The 17,995-nt window shown below is 40.4% G+C and overlaps 1 protein-coding gene across 1 annotated transcript in view; it reads right to left on the bottom strand.

Annotated features, from left to right (window-relative positions):
• LOC123990379 (POU domain, class 6, transcription factor 2-like) overlaps positions 1-12,709 on the bottom strand; it is a 29,790-nt gene extending 17,081 nt beyond the window's left edge. The window contains exon 1 of the mRNA XM_046290942.1: positions 12,487-12,709. Coding sequence (XP_046146898.1) covers positions 12,487-12,658 — 172 coding nt within the window. The 5' untranslated portion in view covers positions 12,659-12,709. The remainder of the gene's footprint in view (positions 1-12,486) is intronic.
• Between the last annotated feature and the right edge of the window lie 5,286 nt (positions 12,710-17,995).

Here is a 17,995-nt window from a genome sequence, read left to right on the forward strand (position 1 = left end):
GACCACGACTCCATTTTGTTGCTCCCTGTCTACAGACAGAAGCTAAAACAAGAAGCTCCCACGCTGAGGTCTGTTCAACGCCCTGTGTAACTGGGTACTGGACTTCCTGACGGGACGCCCCCAGGTGGTGAGGGTAGGTAACAACATCTCCACCCCGCTGATCCTCAACACTGGGGCCCCAGAAGGGTGCGTTCTGAGCCCTCTCCTGTACTCCCTGTTCACCCACGACTGCGTGGCCACGCATGCCTCCAACTCAATCATCAAGTTTGCGGACGACACAACAGTGGTAGGCTTGATTACCAACAACGACGAGAAGGCCTACAGGGAGGAGGTGAGGGCCCTCAGAGTGTGGTGTCAGGAAAATAACCTCACACTCAACGTCAACAAAACTAAGGAGATGATTGTGGACTTCAGGAAACAGCAGAGGGAACACCCCCCTATCCACATCGATGGAACAGTAGTGGAGAGGGTAGTAAGTTTTAAGTTCCTCGGCGTACACATCACAGACAAACTGAATTGGTCCACCCAAACAGACAGCATCGTGAAGAAGGCGCAGCAGCGCCTCTTCAACCTCAGGAGGCTGAAGAAATCCGGCTTGTCGCCAAAAGCACTCACAAACTTCAGATCACCGCCTGGTACGGCAACTGCTCCGCCCACAACCGTAAGGCTCTCCAGAGGGTAGTGAGGTCTGCACAACGCATCACCGGGGGCAAACTATTTGCCCTCCAGGACACCTACACCACCCGATGTCACAGGAAGGCCATAGAGATCATCAAGGACAACAACCACCCGAGCCACTGCCTGTTCACCCCGCTATCATCCAGAAGGTGAGGTCAGTACAGGTGCATCAAAGCTGGGACTGAGAGACTGAAAAACATTTTCTATCTCAAGGCCATCAGACTGTTAAACAGCCATCACTAACATTGAGTGGCTGCTGCCAACACACGGACTCAATTCCAGCCACTTTAATAATGGGAATTGATGGGAATTGATGTAAAATATATCACTAGCCACTTTAACTTCTTGGATATAGGGGGCGCTCTTTTAATTTATGGATAAAAAAACGTTCCCATTTTAAACAAGATATTTTGTCACGAAAAGATGCTCGACTATGCATATAATTGACAGCTTTGGAAAGAAAACACTCTGACGTTTCCAAAACTGCAAAGATATTATCTGTGAGTGCTACAGAACTGATGCTACAGGCGAAACCAAGATGAAACTTCAAACAGGAAATTAGCAAAATTTTTGAGGCAATGTTTTCCATTGTCTCCTTATATGGCTGTGAATGCGCCCTGAACGAGCCTACATGTTCTGCTGTTTCCCCAAGGTGTCTGCAGCATTGTGACGTGTTTGTAGGCATATCATTGGAAGATTGGCCATAAAGAGACTACATTTACCAAGTGTCCCCCCGGTGTCCTTTGTCGAAATTGGTGCGTAATCTTCAGCTGCACGCATTCAGCCATGTGATTCAGAGGAGAGAGGAGACTTCCACGAACGATATATCATCGAAGAGATATGTGAAAAACACCTTGAGGATTGATTCTAAACAACGTTTACCATGTTTCAGTCGATATTATGGAGTTAATTTGGAAAAATGTTTGGCGTTTTGATGACGTTTGGTAGTCAAACGTGATTTCTCCTACACAAAGAATCTTTCAGGAAAAACTGAACATTTGCTATCTAAATGAGAGTCTCCTCATTGAAATCATCTGAAGTTCTTCAAAGATAAATGATTTTATTTGAATGCTTTTCTTGTTTTTGTGAAAATGTTGCCCGCTGAATGCTAACGCTAAATGCTACGCTAGCGATCAATACTGTTACACAAATGCTTGTTTTGCTATGGTTGAAACGCATATTTTGAAAATCTGAGATGACAGTGTTGTTAACAAAAGGCTAAGCTTGAGAGCTAATATATTTATTTTATTAAATTTGCAATTTTCATGAATAGATAACGTTGTGGTGTGCTAATGAGCTTGCGGGATAATTACACTCCTGGATACAGGTTTTTTTCGTAGCTAAACGTGATGAACAAAGCGGAGCGATTTGTCCTAAACAAATAATATTTTTGGAAAAACTGAACATTTGCTATCTAACTGAGAGTCTCCTCATTGAAAACATCTGAAGTTCTTCAAAGGTAAATTATTTTATTTGAATGCTTTTCTTGTTTTTGTGAAAATGTTGCCCGCTGAATGCTAACGCTAAATGCTACGCAAGCTATCAATACTGTTACACAAATGCTTGTTTTGCTATGGTTGAAAAGCATATTTTGAAAATCTGAGATGACAGTGTTGTTAACAAAAGGCTAAGCTTGAGAGCTAGCATATTTATTTCATTTCATTTGCGATTTTCATGAATAGTTAACGTTGCGTTATGGTAATGAGCTTGAGGCTGTATTCACGATCCCGGATCCGGGATGGCTAGAATCAAGAGGTTAAACAATGCTACTTAATATAATGTTTACATACCCTACATTATTTATCTCATATGTATACGTATATACTGTACTCTATATCATCTACTGCATCTTTATGTAATACATGTATCACTAGCCACTTTAAACTATGCCACTTTGTTTACATACTCATCTCATATGTATATACTGTACTCAATATCATCTACTGCATCTTGCCAATGCCGCTCTGTACCATCACTCATTCATATATATTTATGTGCATATTCTTTATCCCTTTACACTTGTGTGTGTATAACGTAGTAGTTTTAGAATTATTGGTTATTACTGCATTGTCGGAACTAGAAGCACAAGCATTTCGCTACGCTCGCATTAACATCTGCTAACCATGTGTATGTGACAAATAAAAATTTGATTTGATTTGACAAGAAACACCAGGGCAGCTTGGGTCAACCACATCTTAAGACAACCTCTACCAAAACACACCGCTGAATTCACAATAAAGGTGACAGCAGGTGAATTGACATGAAATATAAAATGACAACCGAGTTATGTGTAATACGGTATTGTAAAAATAAAGACTGCCGTTTTAGAAAGGTGTATTGCAGGGATGGGTAACTTTGATGGGGGTGGGGGGGACACAGAAAATCAGAACTCGTCATGAGCTATTGCGGGTTTGTGTACCCACATCCATACCCTCACATGCAGTCAGAGCCGGCCCTAGCCTTTTGGGGGCCCTAAGCGAAATGTTGTTATGGGGAACCCACTTGACAGCGGAGAAAACATTTTTAAGATTTACAGTTAATTTCCTGCAATTCTACACATTTTTCCATGGAGAGTAGAGGAGAATTTGTAATCGTATAACTAACTTCATGCAATTCTACTCATTTTGCCAAATGTTTGAAGTTATTAATATGATATCTGAGTGAGAGTGACGAACAAAATCAATGGGGGCCCCCCGGTTGGTAATTTGACCATGATTACTACATGTTTTAATGGCCGCTAAACTAACTTACCAATCTAAAAAATGTTAGCTGGCATGGGCTAATTGAGTAAATTGGGAGGAGGGGGGATTGTTCCTCGGGCCGGGCTGCCAGATCGCCAATCGGCATTCTGTTCAAAAGAAATTGGGGGGGAGAGACAGAGCGAGAGGTACAGGCAAACATGGACCAGAGGGCTTCACATGTAACCATGAGTCTGGAAGTGAACTGAAAGACCACTTGATGCTTATTGCAGAGAATTGTAACACTGTTTAGATTAATTAGTTACCTGGTACACTAGTCTTTGTTTTGGAGAGCCTAGCCCTGGGATATCCTAAAAAATGTATTTGACTGACAGCTGGAGCCGTACACTGATCAGGACTTGGGAGGTTGTTTGGAGAACCCTCTCCCAAAATATTTCTCAGCAGTAAGTAACAATGGAACACAACACTGTCAAAGAGCACACTATCTTCACCTTACGTCACTTCCTTGTCTAGTCTCAAAACGCATGCGAACTGTACAGACATACAAAAACAGACAGATACACGCACACACACCACTGCCAGACTGCACACTATCGTCCCCTTGTCTGATCCCAAAACATGCGCACAGACAAATACACGAAGCAGAGAAACAAATACCCACACAGAGAAACAAATACTCGCACAGTCAAATACACGGACAGACAAATACACGGACAGACAAATACACTCGCAGGCAAATACAATCACGGACAAATACACTCACAGACAAATACACTCACAGACAAATACACTCACGGACAAATACACGCTCAGACAAATACACTCACAGACAAATACACTCACAGACAAATACACGCACGGACAAATACACTCACAGACAAATACACTCACAGACAAATACACGCACAGACAAATACACGCACAGACCAATACACGCACAGACAATACACAGACAGACAAATACACGTACACTCACACACACCCTAAAGCACCTTGTTATTGTATGCTTCATCATAATGGGATAGCTGTTTTTGATGTATTAGTCATGACAAAACAAATACCAATGCTTTCTCTCGTCTTTCCATGTCCAATGTAACACTAACATGTTTTTTTAAACTCTTATTGTGTGATAACAGGTAGACTAAGAGCATTGCTCCTCTTGGGCACCAATGGTGTTGAAGGATGCCAGCAGCAATGGATCTGTACTGATTGATGCGTGCGTGTAAGTGGTTTAATGTGCTTCATCATTAGAATGAATCCAAAATTAGATTAGCCCTGATTATAAAGTGAGTATAGAAAGCCAACATGATATATTTGTGTTTTTGGCATGAGGTAGGCCTAGCACACATAAATTAAGTAACAATAATGGCAATTATTATAAACGGTTCAAGCCCTGAATGCTGATTGGCTTAAAGCCGTATACCATGGGTATGACAATACATGTATTTTTACTGCTCTAATTATGTTGGTAACCAGTTTATGAAATCAATAAAGATTATGGGTGTTTCAATATGGGTGTTTGTGGTATATTGTCAATATACCATGGCTGTATCCAGGCACACTGCGTTGCATCGTGCATGAGAACAGCCCTTAACCATAATATATTAGCCATATACCACACCCCCCAGGTCTTATTGCTTCAACTAGAACTTGACATACAGAAGAAAGAAATGAGACATAAAAACATTCCGGATTGCTGTGCTGACAGCATTCAATTAGAAAAGGAGTTAATGGTTTTCTAGCGTGCAGGCCAAATACAAATTCCAAATGGTATTGTAATCTATTTTGTGTGTATATGTGATGAGTATAATACTATTTGTAATAAAAATGTATTTTTCAGTTTTTTTGGTACAATCTGAGCTCAAGGCATGCTCTGTTGCCACCTATAAACCTACAGTAAAACCACACACATACAGTGCCTTCAGAAAGTACTCATACCCCTTAACTTATTCCCTCCAGAATTGTGTTACAGCCTGAAATAAAAGAGTATTGAAAAAAAATCTCCCCCATCTACACACAATACAAGATAATGACAAAGTGAAAACATTGGTAGAAATTTTAGCAAATGTATTGAAAGTGAAATAGAGAAATATCTCATTTACATAAGTATTCACACCCTTGAATACTCATGTTAGAATAGCCTTTGGTAGCAATTACAGCTGTGTTTATGTGCAAGTCTGTCAGAGCTTTGCACGCATGGATTGTACAATATTATTTTTAAAATGATTCAAGCTCTGATCATTGCTAAGCAGCCATTTTCAAGTCCTGCCCTAGGTTTTCAAGCTGATTTACAGTGGGGCAAAAAAGTATTTAGTTAGCCACAAATTGTGCAAGTTCTCCCACTTAAAAAAGATGAGAGAGATCTGTAATTTTCATCATAGATACACTTCAACTATGACAGACAAAATGAGGAAAAAAATCACATTGTAGGATTTGTAATGAATTTATTTGCAAATTATGGTGGAAAATAAGTATTTGGTCACCTCAAGCAAGATTTCTGGCTCTCACAGACCTGTAACCTCTTCTTTAAGAGGCTCCTCTGTCCTCCACTCGTTACCTGTATTAATGGCACCTGTTTGAACTTGTTATCAGTATAAAAAACACCTGTCCACAACCTCAAACAGTCACACTCAAAACTCCACTATGGCCAAGACCAAAGAGCTGTCAAAGGACACCAGAAACAGAATTGTAGACCTGCACCCGGCTGGAAAGACTGAATCTGCAATAGGTAAGCAGCTTGGTTTGAAGAAATCAACTGTGGGAGCAATTATTAGGAAATGGAAGACATACAAGACCACTGATAATCTCCCTCGATCTGGGGCTCCACGCAAGATCTCACCCCGTGGGGTCAAAATGATCACAAGAACGTTGAGCAAAGATCCCAGAACCACACGGGGGGACCTAGTGAATGACCTGCAGAGAGCTGGGACCAAAGTAACAAAGCCTATCATCAGTACCACACACTACGCTGCCAGGGACTTAAATCCTGCAGTGCTAGACGTGTCCCCCTGCTTAAGCCAGTACATGTCCAGGCCCGTCTGAAGTTTGCTAGAGAGCATTTGGATGATCCAGAAGAAGATTGGGAGAATGTCATATGGTCAGATTAAACCAAAATAGACCTTTTTGGTAAAAACTCATCTCGTCGTGTTTGGAGGACAAAGAATGCTGAGTTGCATCCAAAAGAACACCATTCCTACTGTGAAGCATGGGGGTGGAAACATCATGCTTTAGGGCTGTTTTTCTGCAAAGGGACCAGGACGACTGATCCGTGTAAAGGAAAGAATGAATGGGGCCATGTATCATGAGATTTTGAGTGAAAACCTCCTTCCATCAGCAAGGGCATTGAAGATGAAACGTGGCTGGGTCTTTCAGCATGACAATGATCCCAAACACACCGCCTGGGCAACGAAAGAGTGGCTCAGTAAGAAGCATTTCAAGGTTCTGGAGTGGCCTAGCCAGTCTCCAGATCTCAACCCCATAGAAAATCTTTGGAGGGAGTTGAAAGTCTGTGTTGCCCAGCAACAGCCCCAAAACATCACTGCTCTAGAGGAGATCTGCATGGAGGAATGGGCCAAAATACCAGCAACAGTGTGTGAAAATCTTGTGAAGACTTACAGAAAATGTTTGACCTCTGTCATTGCCAACAAAGGGTATATAACAAAGTATTGAGATAAACTTTTGTTATTGACCAAATACTTATTTTCCACCATAATTTGCAAATAAATTAATTCAAAATCATACAATGTGATTTTCTGGATTTTTTTCTCATTTTGGTTGTCATAGTTGAAGTGTACCTATGATGAAAATTACAGGCCTCTCTCATCTTTTTAAGTGGGAGAACTTGCACAATTGGTGGCTGACTAAATACCTTTTTTGCCCCACTGTAAGTCAAAACTGTAACTAGCCCACTCAGAAACATTCACTGTCATCTTGGTAAGCAACTCCAGTGTATATTTGGCCTTATCTTTTAGGTTATTGTCCTGCTAAACGGTGAATTTGTCTCCCAGTGTCTGTTGAAAAGAAGACAGAACCAGGTTTTCCTCCCTAGTCCTTGCTGATGAAAGGCATACCCATAACATGATGCAGCCATCACCATGCTTTAAACATTTAAGAGTGGTACTCAGTGATGTGTTGTGTTGGATTTGCCCCAAACATAACGCTTTGTATTCAGGACATAAAGTTAATTACTTTGCCACATTTTTTGCAGTTTTTCTTTAGTGCCTTTTTGCAAAAAGGATGCATGTTTTGGAATATTTTTTTGCTGTCCAGGCTCCCTTTCTTTCACTCTGTCATTTAGGTTAGTGTTGTAGAGTAATTATGACGCTGTTGGTCCATCCTCAGTTTTCTCCTATCACAGCCATTAAATTGAAACTGTTTTATAGTCACTATTGGCCTCATGGTGAAATCACTAAGCGGTTTCCTTACTCTCTGGCAACTGAGTACACCTGTATCTTTGTAGTGACAGGGTGTATTGATACACCATCCAAAGTGTAATTAATAACTTCATCATGCTCAAAGGGATATTCAGTGTCTGCTTTTTTACATTTTTACCCATCTACCAATAGGTGTCCTTCTTTGCGAGGCATTGGAAAACCTCCCTGGTCTTTGTGTTTGAAATGCACTGCTCGACTGAGGCACGTTACAGATAATTGTATGGGTGGTTTACAGAGATGAGGTCGTCATTAAGAAATCATGTTAAATACTATTACAGCACACAGAGTGAGTCCATGCAACTTATTATGCAAATGTTTATTCCTGAACTTACACTGAACAGAAAATATAAACACAACATGTAAAGTTTTGTCCCATGTTTCATGAGCTGAAATAAAAGATCCCAGAAATGTTTCATATGCAGAAAAAGCTGTTTTTTTTTCAATTTTGTGCACAAATTTGTTACATCCTTGTTATTGAGGATTTCTCCTTTGCCAAGATAATCCATCCACCTGACAGGTGTGGCATATCAAGAAGCTGATTAAACAGCATGATCCTTACACAGGTGCACCTTGTGCTGGGGATAATAAAAGGTCTCTCTAAAATGTGCAGTTTTGTCACACAACACAATGCCACAGATGTTTCAAGTTTGAGGGAGTGTGCAATTGGCCTGCTGACTGCAGGAATGTCCACCAAATCTGTTGCCAGATAATTTAATGTTAATTTCTCTACCATAAGCTACCTCAAACGTGGTTGTAGAGAATTTGGCAGTACGTCCAACTGGCCTCACAACCACAGACCACGTGTATGGTGTTGTGTGGGCGAGCGGTTTGCTCCATGGTGATGGTGGGGAACACAATTGCATGTTATCGATGGCAATTTGAATGCACAGAGATACGTGATGAGATCCTGAGGCCCATTACCGCGCCATTCATCCGCCGCCATCACATCATGTGTCAGCATGATAATGCATAGCCCATGTCGCTCTGTATACAATTCCTGGAAGCTGAAAATGTTCTAGTTCTTCCATGGCCTACATACTCACCAGACATGTCACCAATTGAGCATGTTTGGGATGCTCTGAATCGATGTGTACGACAACGTGTTCCAGTTCCCACCAATATCCAGCAACTTTTCACAACCATTGAAGAGAAGTGGGAAAACATTCCACAGGCCACAGTCAACAGCCTGATCATATCTATGTGAATGAAATGTGTCGGGCTGCATGAGGAAAATAGTGGTCACACAAGATACTGAACGGTTTTCTGATCCACACTCATGTGAAATCCATAGATTAAAGTATATTTTTAGGCTTGCCATGGCAAAGGGGTTGAATACTTATTGACCCAAGACATTTCAGATTGAATTTTTTTCTGAATTACTAAAAATGTCTGAAAACATAATTGCGTCTTGACATTATGGGGTATTGTGTGTAGGGTAGTGACACAAATCTCAATTTAATCCATTTTAAATTCAGCCTGTAACAACAAAACGTGGAAAAAGTCAATGGGTGTGAATACAACTATACCATATGTTGGGCCCTATAAAATCTGCGATGTGGAAAACATGGAAGGAATCGCGGAATCCAGGCATTACAACAGAATTCAACAATATAAAACAATTTATTGAACTTAATAGGGAATCTACTAAAAGTATTGAAAATGTATTAATTAGCCCAAATTTATTATAAGACATGAACAGAATGCATCAGTGATTCGTATTACCTGCAACTTTCTGAAGAGGCAATGAGAATTCCCCATCTGTGTATGTGCGGTGCGCACATCTACCACTTTGTGTAGCGATGATGCTAACGAAAAGTCTTCTGGTAGATGGAAAGGCTTTCCCAAAAATGATACCTACAAAGTAGCCTTTGCTTACCTGGCAGAATTCTAGAATGATTATTTGCATCAATCCAGTGGATATTTGTTATGTAAACTCTACTATCACGTGTGCGCTACAAAAACACTGCTAAACAACATCCAGATGCTAGCCTCTTGCTAGGTGCACACTGGAATTAAAGGGTAACTACACCCCCCAAAAGAATTTCAAGACCTCAAAAGTTGGATCCTGATGTGGTTTAAGCATTGTTCTGGATTTAGAACATCTGTGTTTTTTTAGAGAGAAAAAACAGTGGAAAGCAGAAACCTGGCAAAACTAAACTGAGGAAACAGAATTTGGGAAAAAACGGAATCAGGAAAAAAATATATATATATTTTATAGAGCCCTACATATATATGGTGACTGCAGTCACTCACAATCCTGCACTCTTCACGTCAGAGTCACTGTGTACTGCTTTGGTATTGTTTCTTTTAGTACTGCTTTTTCATGGGATGTTTAAGTTACAGAACAAATATGTTTTTAATTTTATTATATGACTATCATTATTTTGTTTATAATGTATTATGTTAATATGAAAATATAAATTTACTACCAATTTAATCAAGTATTAGTAGTACTGTTGTAATGTTTACATACCCTACATTACTCATCTCATATGTATATGTATATACTGTACTCTATATCATCTACTGCATCTTGCCATCTTTATGTAATACATGTATCACTAGATACTTTAAACTATGCCACTTTATGTTTAAATACCCTACATTACTCATCTCATATGTATATACTGTACTCGATACCATCTACTGCATCTTGCCTATGCCGTTCTGTACCATCATTCATTTATATATATGGAATTTTAGTGAGTGCGAAATAATCTTTTACAATGATGTCCATGGGCCTCTTCAGAAATAGACATATTACATCCTCAATGCCGAGTACTGACTCATAACCTTACAAGCATGTTTAGGTGTGTACTAAGTGTAAAATTACTGTACCCTGAAATAGCTGTTCTCTGTGTAAAAATGTCTTAAATAGTCCACATCATATCCCATCCAGTATCTACTCACACCAAGGGCACACGCTGAAACTGCATTTACATATGGTTTCCTCAGTAATAGTTATAAATCCAAAGCACTATTGTCAGGAAAACACAAAAAGTACACTTTAGACCATCCATGACATACAGTAATTGTTCTATTAATATATACATTTCATTACACAAAAATCTAATTGAAATGCCTGAAACCAAATGTTGCATTAATAGATTCATAAATTCATATCTTAGATGCATATTACATATCATAATGTTCCAATCGCTACATTGTTTTTTTTTATTAACCTTATTTTGATGGTACAAAAAAAAAGTACTTTGGTGTAAATAAGGATTAGTGAGTGACTGAATTTATTCCGATGATTTTGTGACAGCATTGACTATAAATGTAACACTTATACTTCCATCCTAAAGGATCAGTCCAAAATCCCAAAAAATTGAAATGAGGCAGTGTTTAACCTTTACATGGAGCCTGAATCTACATGTTACAGCAGTCTATATTAGACATGGTGCAATGACTTTTACAGTTTCATTATACAAAACAATTGTTTTAATCTCATGAGACCTTGCGATTCATCCTTATGACCTAGGATTAAATTAGACTGTCTGTATAAGTAAATTAGGTTTATCAAAAGCACATTGATTAACTTGATCACAACTGTAATTGAACCTGGACATGGAATTAAGGACAGAAATAAAAATACAAAATATACATTTTCAATTAGTATCTCTTATGTTGGTCTACTTGTGGTAAGGATATGTAATTCCCTATCAGAGAAATAGGCCATTTTTCCTTTATATTTCTAAATTGCTAATGTCATGAGTAATTTAAATGTGTTTACCATATATCATTTTTATAAATATCAATTCATCTTCATACCGGTATTTGCAATTAACCCACAAAAAAATGTGTTTAGTTGCTTAAAAAAATATAAATTGTGATGACCCACCATTGCAGATAATATAAAGCGTAAGGAAATGTCACAAACCAAAGCCAAAACCAAAGATACTCACCACTGTTCAATATATAGGTATATTTAAGTGAGAACGCACACACATTTCTGATACAATGTAGCCTCAAATTCTCTCTTATTTAGCATATTTTGTCACAACATTAACACATTTCACTTTCACACCTGCTACAAATGATAAAATGCCACATTCCGAGATATTCCAAGATGTTTCTGAAAGGAAGGGTCCCTTTCCTACCAATAATCAATGTGAACTATGCCAACTCTAATTACTAAATGTGTAGGCCTAAAGGCACACTATGAAACATAATTACATGAACAATTCTAGTGTGACATTTTGAGTATTCAACTGCGACTCTCACGGCAATCTATTTGAAAAGGACCACAACTAAACTTCTCAAGATGTAGCCTATAAGGAAATCAATGAATCAATTAACAGAAGACTCATAACAAGACCTCAAACTGTTTGTAGGACATGGCTTCATTGATATTTCCAGTGAAAAAAGTCACAACATAATGAACGTGTCAAACACCATGTCACCTGAAAGCTCACCTAAAGAACTTATCTTCAACATCTGCATACTCTAAATCAGGCAACCAACCTTATTGCATCCACCTCATCCACCCCTGAATCCTTGAACTTCAACTTAGTTTGGTCTATTACACTCTTCTAGAACCTGCTCCAGTAGCACCCGGTCTCAGACACCCTTTCCAAAACACACAGAGACAGAGCATTTCCCTGGTCAATCATACCACGGACTGTCTCAGAAAGGAGAGGAGAGAAGGAGAACTGTCCTGTCAGTGGACTCACCATAGAGCTTGTTGGGAGTGTCCTCTCTGCCCATGGCCTCGGAGGACAGGAGCAGGGGCTCGTCATTGAGCTTGCTGTCTGGGGTGGCCGCCTTGTCCCCTGCCCGGAGTTCTGCCGCGCTCATCTCGCTGCGCAGGGAGAGCAGCGGCTTGCTCAACTGCCCTGTAATCATCTGATCCTGGAGGGAGCTGTAGAGCCCAGGTGGGGAATACAACAGAACGTGGTTAGATTTGCCTCGCCGCCTCTCGCACACTACTCTACACCGGCTTGTTCTCTGTCTACTCCCCTTCACTCCCCTTCTCTCTACCCCTGTGTCTCCCCTCTATCACTCACTAACCACTCTCTCCCTCCCTCCCCCTACCTCTCTCTCCAGCGGTCTCTCTTTTATCTGAGACTGGTGCTGCTCCCGCTGATATTGGTGGCTGCAACCTGTCTGGTGAAGAGCGGTTACGGATTTTTTGGCTTTGCCATTATACCCTGCAGCCTTCAAGGTTCTTCACACCTCTAAAGGCTCATTAATACCCACAGAACATACGTGTCACAACTTCAGCATGACACACATCCTGTACACGCATACTGTACCTACAAATTCAATAGCTAAAGAAATACTGACACACTCTATCTACTGTTACAAATCTACGTAGACAGTTCGTTCATTTCTCAAAACTAAAGCCTGCATGATATTTGAATTAAGAGCAAGAAGTCCACGTTGGCATCATTATTCAGAGGCAACACCAGCAAACTATTAAGTCCTCTTCCAATCAAGGGCAGGAATAGATCAAGGCATATCATTGGTCCTCCCAAAAATGTCATTCTAATGTCTCACAAAAACAAAAACCACCGTAAGCTGGAGGGAATTAAAATGACGGTCAGTTCATTACTAACAAAGTAATGTATAATGCAATGTCATGAAGTAATGTTGCTAGTTACCGATGTGCAAATATGTAAAAGTGCACCAAATGAAAAATATCATAAATAAACCAACAAAAAGCATACATACCTAAATGAAGCTCCAGTGAATGCCCAAGAAAATATTGTAAAAATTGTCTTCTGAATGCCCAAAAAACCTGACAGAAACCAATTAAACCATGCTCCCGGCCACAGAGCAGAGACCAGCTAGTGCACGATGCTTGCTACCAAACCAGAAACCATTTTCCTTGATCTTGGTGCATCTGAATAACCACTGCGGGATCAAGCTTAAGGTTGCCTCCCAAGACAAGCAGATGTCACCTCCACTCTCTCTCCTCCCTCTCTGCCTCTCCTGTGTCTCCTCTCCCTCGTGTCTCCTCAGACTGTTACACCACCCTCCCTCCACAATGAACAGCAGGAACAGAGAGGGGTACAACTCTCTGTCCCTCTCACTCTGCCTTAATTATGGTTGAGAACATTCAGTCTAAATGGGTTGGTGATGGGGACAGGTGACCAGCATGTATGGCGTGAGGGAAAGAGGGAGAGGGGGGGGGACAACCTTGCCCATGCGCCAGTACCCCACTACCTTCACTCCTGCCATGGTGGTCGATGTGTTCCTGTCCAGAGGATCCTTTTTAATGCGCTCATCAGGGGAATCGAGGGGCTTTGATATGACACATGATAATCTATGAAAATGTTAATCAATAGAAATAGTTTAAGATGTCATCGAAAGGCGAGTCGGCTGGTCAATACCCATATCCCTGGTAACAATGTCTCTTGTCATCAGGGCTTCATTTGTGGAGCACTTAAATATGGGACTCTGCGCATCAATGCACCTCTCTGCCCGGTGAGGTAAACACATTTTCCCCTCTGTCTGAGCCTGGCCTTACTCGCTCTTTGCATCCATTTGGGCCAACCGCCACCTCCCACCTCTTCTCTTTTGAGTCACTTGATAGGTCCACTGGAGGGCAAAATTAATACCTAATTGAATCTTGCAGTCATCAAAATAATCAATAGTTTTTATTATTTATTCTTCACAGTCTGTCGGCTGTTTGAAAGCTCAGAGGAACAGCGGCGGAAAGCCCGGGCAGTGCTCAAATTTCTCTCGTCGTTTTAAAATGTAGTTGTTTGCAAGACATATAGTAAAACAGAGAACAATGAAGGCAAAGCCTTTGGTTAGAATGTGGGGAAATAAAGGGAAATGGGTAATCTTTTCCCCACCAGCTATGATAAAAAAATATAAAAAATTTAACATGAAGCAACTGACACTTTAGAGTAGGGCAGGGTCCTCTCTCTCTCATCCTTCCATCTCTTTCCTTTTTTTGTATTTCCTCCTTATTTCATCATACCTAATGTTGACATTCCTCTTCCTGACAGACTCTAAACAAGTGGTGGGAATGAGATCACAGCTCTAATCTTCAGCTCCATTGGCGGACAGGTAAGCGTCTGTCTCCTCCGCCTTCATCCAAGGCTGTTAATTACATTATTAAAAAGGAGCTCTCGGTGCAGCTCTTCAGCCAAAGTGTAAATGTTTATTTCAACGGTGAGAGTGGGTGTGTGCAGTGTGAGGGCTCGGGGGTGGAGTGGGGTGAGTAGAGAGGGGAAGTGGGGTTGCTCTACTCCCCCTGGCCGCAGTGCAGGAACAGGGAAAAGCACTCGGCTCTCACCCTTCCCTCCCACTCCTCTCTTCATACCCCCAGTTTCCATGGAGGAGGTGGTCAGCACAAAGCCCTCAGCGCTCATCAGATATCCAGGCTAATAGTTAATGGCCTTAATGCCGTTGTCCCATGAGTCCCCTGGGCAAGGGGCTTCTGCCTTGGACGAACATGCTCCACTCAACTGACATTCAGGGCACTGAAAGAGAATGATAATTAAGTCATTTGATAATAATATAATAATAATAATAATGGTATTAACAATAATAAAAACAGTGGTAATAATTATAGTAATTTTAGCTTATTCTGTGTCAAACATATAGCATATATGTTACAATATATAACAGTATGGCAATCATTATTTTAAATGTATAATATAATTTCATTATATATATCATCAAAATGTATAAAACATTCCACAGTTGAAAAAAATAATCATAATTTTCTAAATGTAAAAGCAAATGGTTAATTTTAGTGGTCATTTTTTTTCTAAGGTATTTGACAGCAAATCCATAAGCTGATTGAGTATGACAACTACTGTCTTATTTTATTAAGGCATCATTGACATAAACACAGTTACTTGTCATAAATTAAGAACAGTTCATTCTTTGTGGCAGAATGTGTGTTGCTTAAATTTAGATCACAATTGATGCCCCTGAGGAGAAAGCAGAGTTATTACACTTTTTGATGGTTTATAGTGTGTTTGGGTGCCAGATGCAGGGTAAATAAGCCCTTCTTTTCACCTAAAGAAGCATTGTCTCAAAACCACACAAAAAAGCACAGGGTCCCAGAAATACAGTAAGACAGGGAGAAGTTATCTGACTTTCGGAGAACCAAATGTCTATAAAAGGTGAAGTAAGAGGTGAAAAAAATAATGCATCCAACACCCCTAGAATTAGCTGCTATAATGTTCCAGGACCTCTATGGTATGCTGTATGTGTGCGCTACGAGAGATGATGATTTGTCTCCCCCTTAAGGTAGGGAAACATACTGTTCCCTCAGTATGGCATGTCTGTTGTGGACTGGGAAGCCTGTACATTAGTGTCCAGCTATTCTCCTGTTAAGACAAAAGTGCAATAAATAAATAAATAAATATATATATAAGAAAAAAGGTCAAGTGAAATCTAAAATGTACTCAAATCAAATATGAAACGTCTACAATACTGACAGATGTAGTGTAAATATGGCTTTTTCTTTCTGTCAGTAGCCTAATGTAGGCCGTTGAATAAATATGCTCTGATACTTTCTTATCCTTTTTATACACGAGACCCCAGTGCGATTCATTCAAATGTCTTCTTCAAGACACCAGTATCATATAGTAAACTGATGGCTAATTTGGAATACAATGTAAGGCATAGATTCGCTGGATGGACAAAACCAACTTTTCCCAGAATAACAGTTTAAACCGTCCAACAGGACAGGCTCTTTGAAGCTTTTAAATCAGCAGGTCCACAACAAATAAAAGGCCCCGATTGGTCAGGAGTGTGTTTTCTGTACATCAACACACAGGGCTCTCATTCTGGAGCATCAAAGCTTTAGCTGTGCTAATCTGACTCCTACAACGGCCTCGGGAAGCTTCCCCTGTGGAATATGTAACAAGCTTTTACCTTAGGGAGATGGTGCGACATATGACAAAGGTCGTTCTGTGATGCATCTAACACAGCATTCTACTGAACGACTGTAGATCCATATAGATCCAATGTAGATCCATTCATAGATCTGCTCAAAATTAGCTTGGTTGGAACAGCAATGTAACTCTAAGAAGGGGCTTTCGTCTTCATGTTAATTTAAATACTGCCTGTAGTCAGCATTTAACTAAATCTACTCTGCAGTTCTACATTTTTAAAATATTTTTTAAGTTGTGCAGTGCATAATTCAGCTAGAGAGAGAGTGAGAGGGAAATAGAGAAGGATGTCACTGGGCCAACGTTACTTTCGCCCACAGGAGGTTGATGGCACATTAACTGGGGAGGACGGGCTCGTGGTAATGGCTGGAGCAGAATCAGTGGAATGGTATCTAATACGCCAATGGCTTCCATGTGTTTAATGCCATTTGTTTGCGCCGTTCCAGACATTATTAGGAGCCGTCCTCCCCTCAGCAACCTGTGCTTTCGCAAATATCACGACTGACACGCCCACAGAACCACACAGCACCATGGGACTTCTCCTCCAAGTCAACTTCCCCAAGCCCCCCCGCACCATATCCACATTCTCATGAAAGGTGTGAAAATCTGATTTCGCAAAAAGGATTGCTAATTCTCTATGAGGGAAGAGGCAGTGATCGATAAATCATTGCTAAGTAGATTGTAAAGAAAAAAGTATCCCCGCTGGTGTCACTGCATTAGGATTCTTCTGAGGATGGCTAAGAGGAGGAGGTGGGTGTAGAACTCAATCTCAATAAAGCAGAGACAAATCATGCCTTTAGCACCCATCTGGACCCAAGCCACACCACGATCACAGCAGAGTAAAGCCTTATAAATATCATGCTAGTTTGATGGGCAGGAGAATGAGAACAAACTTTTCCCTCCGCTGGTTACCACGCTTGTGTTTTGTCTGATGCACATGATTACATTTTTGCCAAAGGCACCTAGAAAGAGACTGGTCTCCAGCAGTAGCAGTGGTTGAGTGAAATCACAGAGATCCTCACTGAACTTCTGAAGAGAGTTTGCTGCACTGAAAGTAAAGGGGCTGAATAATTTTGCACGCCCAATTTTTCAGTTTTTGATTTGTTAAAAAAGTTTGAAATATCCAATAAATGTCATTCCACTTCATGATTGTGTCCCACTTGTTGTTGATTCTTCTTCAAAAAAATACAGTTTTATATCTTTATGTTTGAAGCCTGAAATGTGGCAAAAGGTCGCAAAGTTCAAGGGGGACGAATACTTTCGCAAGGCTCTGTAGACACACTGCCTTTACTCAAAGCCAGTGGCATATCGTTAGTAATGA

Source organism: Oncorhynchus gorbuscha, linkage group LG12, assembly GCF_021184085.1.
Source record: "Oncorhynchus gorbuscha isolate QuinsamMale2020 ecotype Even-year linkage group LG12, OgorEven_v1.0, whole genome shotgun sequence".
Taxonomy (NCBI): domain Eukaryota; kingdom Metazoa; phylum Chordata; class Actinopteri; order Salmoniformes; family Salmonidae; genus Oncorhynchus; species Oncorhynchus gorbuscha.